This window comes from Colossoma macropomum, unplaced genomic scaffold (genome assembly GCF_904425465.1).
Source record: "Colossoma macropomum unplaced genomic scaffold, Colossoma_macropomum, whole genome shotgun sequence".
NCBI lineage: Eukaryota > Metazoa > Chordata > Actinopteri > Characiformes > Serrasalmidae > Colossoma > Colossoma macropomum.
In genome coordinates this window covers 28,698,189-28,706,715 of record NW_023494793.1, presented here as the reverse complement: position 1 = coordinate 28,706,715, position 8,527 = coordinate 28,698,189, and the positions used below count along the sequence as shown (strand labels likewise).

General features: G+C 40.4%; 1 protein-coding gene across 1 annotated transcript in view; it reads right to left on the bottom strand.

The window, feature by feature from the left end:
• Window positions 1–547: 547 nt before the first annotated feature.
• Window positions 548–8,527, bottom strand: part of prickle3 (prickle homolog 3) — a 59,626-nt gene continuing 51,646 nt past the window's right edge. The window contains exons 7-11 of the mRNA XM_036579079.1: window positions 8,003–8,189; window positions 6,973–7,305; window positions 6,503–6,799; window positions 4,927–5,313; window positions 548–3,795 (exon numbers count right to left, since the gene is read on the bottom strand). Coding sequence (XP_036434972.1) covers window positions 3,329–3,795; window positions 4,927–5,313; window positions 6,503–6,799; window positions 6,973–7,305; window positions 8,003–8,189 — 1,671 coding nt within the window. The 3' untranslated portion in view covers window positions 548–3,328. The remainder of the gene's footprint in view (window positions 3,796–4,926; window positions 5,314–6,502; window positions 6,800–6,972; window positions 7,306–8,002; window positions 8,190–8,527) is intronic.

The window sequence follows — 8,527 nt, the reverse complement described above, 5'->3', positions numbered from 1 at the left end:
TTGCTTCTTGGAGCTACAAGGCTCATGTAACTAAAAAGTAATGGCACATTATATATTCCACCAATTATCACAATATAAAAACAATTTATAAATAACAGTATGTCTTTCAGTGCTAGAAACCAAGTCTTTTAGAGATTACTTAACAACTCAACCCAGTTTGAAGCAACTGTGAGATGATTTAGTCACACTGAGTGTGTTTACATGAACTTAATAATCCGGTAACTGCAGAAAATCAGATTTTGTCAGTAATTCGATCAATGCGTTTACATGCACTTGAGTTATCAGATAATGGGGAAACTCTGGGTCTACATGAGTCAGACAATAATTGGATTTCTGATTTGCAACCAGCCAATAGACTCACAGAAGAAGACGTGACGTAAACATATTGTAAAACTCAAACTTCATGCCACGGCTGTTTTTCAAAAAACATTGCGTTACTTTACCTGAAAATATGAACATACATCATCTAGAAGATGAAGAAAATTTAAATCCTTCATTCATCAAGCATGTGTTTGGTTTCAGCGTTGCTCCAAAAGTGTTTGGCTGCGTCTCGCAGCAATGCTGCTCGCTTATTTCTGGCACCGCTGTCTGTTTTCGTGCGTGCTCAGACTGAGAAATCCAAAAGAAATCAGAGTAAGAGTTTATATGCACAGAGAAATCTTTACTTTAAATTTACTGGGCTAAAATCCAGCTCTCTTTATAGGATTTCTACTCTGATCTACGAAATCAGAGGTCACTGTTTACATGACCATTTGAATAATCAGATAACTGCAGAAATCCAATTATCGAGTGATTATCGAGTGCCTGTAAACACTCACTGTGCACAATGCTACAATGCTAATTGGTGAGGTTTAAGCTTCTATTACTCTTAACTACATAAGCCTTGAAGCTCCAGTGCAAAATAAAAGAAGCACATTTCAATGACCAAATATGTCTTGGCTGGTTGACTATATTTGGGGTGAGTGATCAGTACTGCTTTGAATGAGAACACTGGTTTGGTCATGGTTAAGTGTGGCTGTATAAAATCACTGTTGTAAGAAAACCTCATACCTCTACCTTTACAGAATAAGGCAAAATATTTTTAAACAAATGTAAAATGTTTGCATTTCAAAATTTCTATGGGTCGATTCGTCAGGCAATGTTGGCATTTAAAACGCAGCAAATAGAAAGAGTAAATAAACAGTTACAAGGTTTTCTAATGACAGGGACAACAAACATTTTTCTCTTCTACTCTTTTCATTCCTGTGCAGAATGTGGATTTCCATTTTATCGTTATGTTGGTTTGTTTTTTTCACCAACTGAACTGCGCTTTCGCCTTCAAAATCACCATCCTTCTTAAACCTCAGTTGGAAAGAAAGAGCTTTGCTCCAAAGTCCAGATTACTGCTTGATTACTGATTACTCCGCTTCCTTTTAACATGATACTGTGATACTGTTTAGTGACTGGAATGATCTTTTAACTAGACGTACTATGAACATTTTGGACATTGTTCACTGTTCCAGTGAAGCGCTGGAAAGCATTTAACTGCAAGCACCAAATCTAAAAACACTAGGCGGAATGGTTTTTGGTTCTAAGAGATAAAACGTTGAAGGAAGATCTGTTTATTTAAACATATATAAAAGTTTGCAAAGTGCTTCAATGATCAGTGAGGTCTATTTCTTTCTTTTTGCTCAATAAAAGCTCTTTGCCCCATAAAAAAAACATATACTGTCCAAAATGATTTACAGTCCAATATGTGAATTGCAGTAGTTTCTTGGCTTGGATGTCAGTATTGATCAAATACAACTTTAAAACAGTTCGGTTCCTGTATTGTCTCACTGAACAAAGGCAAGAAGCAGCAAACTCTGCAGTGTCTCTATGGCTACGTTCACATTGCAAGGCTTAATGATCAGTTAGGCTCTGTTCACACCTGGCATTAACATACATCCTGGGTGATCTGATCAAAAGTGGTCAGTGCTAAGTAAAGGTGCCCCATGCATCTCTGCGCACTGTGATCAGATCACTCAAACCACCTTTCAGGGGCACATATGACCACATAAAGTTTGTTGTTTGAACCCTAAAGCATCCCAATGCACCCCCAGTAGCAACAAAGGACCACCTTGAGCAACTGTGTCAGACAAAAGCAGTTTCCTTCTTTATCTCCTCTCCTGTATGTTTATAAGTTGTTTTAGCAATTTTTGCAATCGAAATGTTTGTAACAACCTGTACATTCACATGAACAAGAACTTGTGGGACATTTTTATGGGAGAACAAATGCAGCAATCACAAAATCAGATCACATGGTAACTGGATATGCATTCAAGACTGCCAGGTATAAACGGCTGTCTCATTGTTCACTTACGAATCAGATCACTCAAAACCAAGTGTGAACAGGGTCTTAGTTCAGATTTTTCACTTAGGTCTGATCTTTCTGGATTGATGGCTCAGATTTGTGTTTGAAAGTGGTTAATCTCCAATTGATATGACAAAAGCTGCCAAGAGAAGTGTGATGTAAAAAAAAGAGAATTTTAATCTGACCGTTCTCGTTATGGCCACTGGGGGTGTAAACCTTTGATTTCAAGATTTGATTCAATCGCAAAAAGAAAGGGAATTAGGAACAATCCAGAAACGATTCAGTGCATCATGAAATCTTAAATCTGATTAAATATGATTTACACTGTATTAGAATAGCGACAATAAAACTATACAGCAACCTTTACTCAGATATTTATGTTTGAAAATACCCTGAGAACTGTACTTTGGCCGAAATGGGTGCACCCTTTATTAAATATTACTGTAACTGACTATAATGTTACAAGGTCAGTGCAGCTGAATCATCACCTTCAGATCTATGCATCATGGTGCAGTGATATTTTTTATACCTCCAATGGCCACACGTCAGATAGGTATCCAATCTAGGACTACATATGAAAGGGGGTCAAATATGATTTGAAAAAAGATCAGATTTTTTTGTGTTCACACAGACCTACAATAGCATATAATACAGGGAGATTCACTCGAAAGGGGCCCTGAATATTCTGTAATAACTCTCGCTAGGACGAAGCAATCTGAGCGAAACAACGTGCAATATGCTCCTCAGTATATGGAGCTTCGAACAAGCCGGGACACCCCTGCGTCAGAGTGATGAGGTTGCGACGTTTAACCTCCGTTTGCAACTTCTGGGTTCAATCTGGTTCAGACTGCTTCATCCTAACAGGAGTTACAACAGAATATTTGGGGCCTCTTTCGAGTGAATTGCTCTGTATATCTGCATCACCATTAGGCAAAAAACTGGATTTGTGCCACTGTAATGTGAACGTAGCCCATAACAAGAGTCTTTCTCTCTCTCTCAGGACAGTATACAGTTTTTGTCTTTGTCTTTGCTGCTCAGACTGTGTGTCCTCCTCCTCCTCAGGCTGCCTCTCTTCGTCTTCCCTTTCTCCTCCTCCTCCTCTTTCTCTTCATCCCTGGTCCTCTCTTGGCCGGTCAGTTGTGGGGGCAGGGGGATGCGCTGGCCCAGGAAGAAGCCTTCCTCCTCTGAGTCTGATGAAGATGAGCAGGTGGAGCAGGAGTCTTCGTGTCTGTAGTAGGTGGAGTGAAGGGTCAGCCGGGGGCTGCCATCTCCGTCCACGTTGCTGCAGGAAGGCTGCGGATGGTCCCGTCCTCTCCACTCCAATGTCTCCAGATGGGGTCTGTCACGCCGTGAGCGTCTGAAGCGCTTTTCTGTGCCCAGGTGGAGCGGCGAGTCTGAAGCCACGCGGCTGTGGCCAGGGGGTCCTGCACCCCCCCGCCGGAAACTGCGGTGGTATGATCCATCTAGGAAGAGAATGAGGGGGTTGATTAACTACATAAAGATCTAGGAGCAAAATCTAAACCTTAAGGGTCCAATATCCTACATTTGTATTGCATTTTATTTTGGTCTGTGAGGTCTACTTATGTGTGCATTTGTGTATCAAAAACGGTTTATTTTTATATTTAATTCATGTTTAAAGGACCATTTTACAATCTCTCTTTAAAATCTCTCCCTTAGAATTGAACAGGCTTTTTTACTACTGTACCTTTAACACTGATAAATGTAAATGTTCTCTGTTGTGATTGACTGCTCTGTAATTTGCCTCATTCGAAAAGCACTCTGGACTGAATCATTCCTTATAACTTCAACATGAATGGGCAGAGCAAACTGCTGTAGGATACATGTATATGCATTGGTTTTCGTGAAATCACAAAAACAATGAATTCAAAATAGGCAATTGTGGCATCTTTATTTCTATATATGGACAGGAAGGTAAACAGTATATGTAACATGCAATGTTTACACACTACGTACAACTACTTTTGTTTCAACAAAGCGATAAAGATTTTGTTAGTTTTTCATATACAGGCTCTTTAAATATTATAACTTATTATTGCCGTTTGGGCAGCCACTGAGTCTCACTGAGCTGGAGCTGTGTGTGTTTTTTGTGGTTATGTGGTTTCTGGGGGTTTCCCCAAAACTTACACTTGCTCAGGGGGAGGTGTAATTATTTAGTATTTAGTAAGCTCAACGTTAAAACTAGTTTGTGTGGTGCAACCTGTTCTGATTTAGTAATGCATAAACCTGAACTTACGTTACAAGTAGCCTATGTTTGAACTTACGCTCAGCTGGTGCAACTGGCCACAGGAGGATAAGCGTTTTAGATAATGTGTGTGTGTGTGGTGTGTGTTTTTGTGACAAAACTCCACACCAGATCTGTTCCCAATATAAGCAAATATTTTAAGAAGACTTATAAATTAGCTTTAAAGGAATAGTTTAATGATGCTAATTGCTGTACATAAGCTTCCATTACTTGTTAGCTACAAAGAACTAAACTAAAACTAAAGAATCAAACTTTGGACACCAATCATTTCTTTAAGGGGAATGAAAACAATTCTTTTTCATGATCTATATTTCATAAATTCCGTGCCTACCCAGAAGGTCCATCTGAGGCGGCATTCCAGCTCGAAGGCGTAGTCTGCGTCCCAAACCTCCAACAGCTTCCTCTTCTTCCTCTTCCTCCTGCTCTCCCTCACCCACTTCTCTTCTCTCCTCCTCTACTTCTGCTTCCTCCTCTTCCTCATCCTCCTCCATCGAGTAGCTGCTGCTGATTGGCTCCCTGAAGCTGACCCTGGCCGTGCTGCTCCGCGCTGGCAGTGGGGCGGGTGGAGGCGGGAGGGTCTCGGGCTCAGAAGCGTCAGATGGGGGCAGGATTGGCAAATCATCAAGGCCGATGAATACAGGAGGTGGAGGAGGCGGGAAAGAGTCCGTGTGGTTTAGGGAGTCAAATGCAGGGGATGAGTGAGGCGGAGAGAGAATTCCTGAGAAAGAGAGTGAAAAGAGTGTGAAAGAAACAGAGAAGAAAAAAGTGAATCAGTCCTCCACTAACATGCAACTGACTTTTCTGCTACAAATGTCTAGCAACAGTCAAGCATTAGATTGCAAATGAATAAAATTTAAATAATTATCATTGTAAATAAAATTTAAATGTCAACATGCAAATTTAAAACAGCCCTGTCTGCTCTCACGTACATGCTTTCTGAGTGCCTGCATGAAGGACCATGTACTGGAAACGTTTGCATCTCCATGTTTCTTTCTTGAGATTTAAAGATCTTTTGATAAGGTTTTTTCCTGGTGGTTTTGCCTGGTGATGTTAATCAAGTTACCGTGGTAACAGCCTCCAGGGATGGTAAAAACTCATTTACCACAAGCAAGACACTAATAATCCCACACATGAACATAACTGAACCTTTAAACATGCTGGGTAATGACATCCTATTATTCATACCACATTATTTGTATTTTGCATAGATAAGATTGTGCGTGTGATATTTATTCTGTTCTTCCTAAATTACAATTAATTACAGTTTTATGGCCAAATTAAAGATGACTATATACAGTCATATGCAAATGTTCGAACACTCCCGGGCAAATTACAGGTTTTATTGATTTAAGTGAGAATGACTTAATGCATCCTCTACAGGGAACAAATTTAAATATATCAATTTTGTAAAAAATTGCAGTGCGTAATTTCTATTTATTTGCAGACTGTAACATATTGGAAAAAAACAGAACTAAATATAATACATGCCATAATATGTGCCACATTTTATGTGTGTATTAAACTCATCAAATAAACAGTAATTGTGCATTAAAATGTGCAGAAGTGTGTTCTCTGTACTGGATGTGTTTTATTTTTCACTTTGAAAATCAACAAAACGTGTAATTTGACCAGAGGCACTCATACTTTTGTATAAGACTTTTTGTATAGCATTCCACAGCTTTACCCGTCTTTTGTTGCCATGTCCTTTTCTGAAACGTGCTGTTGGCAATTCAAAATGGGCATTTATTACAAAAAATAAATACATTTTACATTGTTTCAACATCTGATATGTTATCTTCGTATTATTTTCAATTAAATAAATAGTTTAAATGATTTGTGTATTTTTCGGTTTCCTATTATGAGCCTTTTAAGACTCACACATTGAACTCATCAATTTAAAAACTTACCCGAACTGTTCTTCTCTCCGAGTGTGCTGCTGTCTTTCGCTGTCGAGGTTCCTCTGGAAGTGCAGCTTGGTGGAAATGGGCCAAATTCAGCATATCCATTCAGCTCCACTGTGTATTCCAGCCTGCTGTGTCCTGAGTGTTTGTCAGTGTTTGATTGGTCCCCGGGTGATGAGGTTCCCCAGCCGTTGGCTAAGGAAGTGAGCTGGGAGGGAGAGTGTGAGCTCTGGGGGCGTCTTTCTCTGTAAGGTGGAGGTGGAGGACCACCATTTTGTAAATGGGAGAATGAAGTGTGTACACCTTATAAATAGGAGAGAGAGATGGACAGAACAAAATTATTTGAATATTCTACCACTCAGATAAAGACCTCTAGCCATGTAAATGGAAAATTATGAAAATAATTTATAAAACAGAGTTCTATTAAGACAAATGATGTAAAACACATAAAATCCAATACAAGTTATGCGTCACACCTCTGCTTTCCGAGGGATGAGTTGACGTACTAGCAGTAGATGTTTTCACAGTGGCAGCGGATGCATTGCTGCCCTCCAGTGGCCTCAGCGGTGAACTGCGGTGCTGATGTTGTGTGTGTTTGTGTGAGGCGGGTTTGCTCTGCAAGGCCGAGTCACAGGAGTCCGAGTTATCGGGGTCTTCCCCAAGAGAGCACGGCCGAGAGCAGAAAATGAGCCCACCACGGGGGAGGAAGGGTCTGCCCAGCAGGGGGAGTCGACAGTGAGCACAGCAAAAACATGCCTCAGAGGCATGCCAGTGCTGACCCTCATACGTCATCTGCCCCTGGTCTATTCCTGCACAGAGGCAAATAGGACATTGCTGATAATGTGGTCCACTCAATGTTTTCACAATGGGCACTGCAGTCTGGCAGACAATAGACTTTTTATCAGTAATTGTTTTTTTTGCCCTCACATTCGTGATGCATGTTTACTTGCCATTTTCCATATTCTTTTTATCCCTGGAAAGTAAACATGCTGTCTTTGTTACTATGTCATTAAGACTGATAAATTGTGGCTCATTCTAAGAGCAGCCCAGGCCGAAACACTCCACTTCAATATGAATGGGGTGGGGTTAACTTGCTGTAGGCTGAATTTTTGGGTGTATGTAAATGTGCTGCTTTTCATGACATCACAAAATTACACAATTTAAAACAAGCTGTTTTTTGCAGCTTAGTTTCCACATATGACCAGTATGGACCAGGGAGTGAACAGTACACTTTGAAAGTAAATATAAACTATCAAACTCATTTCAATAAAAGCGGAAAATGATATGGCTCTTAAAGAACCATCTTTTTAAAGTGTGAAATATGTGTGTGATGCTGACTACTGAATAGTGACACAACTGCAGAGGTTTATTACTTGTTGTAACATCTCATCTCTTATATTTCCTCTTTTTACTATCCATTAACAGGCTGCTCATTACCCCATTTTGCCAGATGAGGGTATGGAGTTTTGTCTAGAACCTTCATGTATGTATGAATAAGAGGTTTACCGATGTGCTCCCCACAGGTGTCACAGTACTCTGCGTAAAGTGACTCATAGCAGGTGCAGCAGTACGGCCGGCTCTCTCTCATGATGTAGCGCTGACCGCCCAGCGCCGTCTCGCACTCGAAACAGCAGAAATGCCTCATGTGCCAGTGGCGGCCCTCCGCCTCTGTGCACTCGTCTGCTAGAATGATCTAACCACAGAGAGAGGGAGAGAGAGGAAAGGTGTGAGATGTGGGTGTCTGTGGTTTGGTGTCATTCTGGTTTAAGAACAGAGTATATTTTATGTGCCTGAAGAGATGTGAGAGGGTAAAATGTTTGTGGTAGTCAACAGGTCAGCAGTATTATTCTCCGGCAGCAGAAGCTGTAATAGCGGCTGTGATGAGATTGCTGCCCTCCTTTGGCCACTGAGGTAAACTGCACAGCGTTTTACATAATGTTGATTGTTGATTTTTACAAACAACTAAATATATCACCCATAAAAACACTATTATGGTTAGGATAAAAAGACGTTAAAATAAAAAACGTCAAG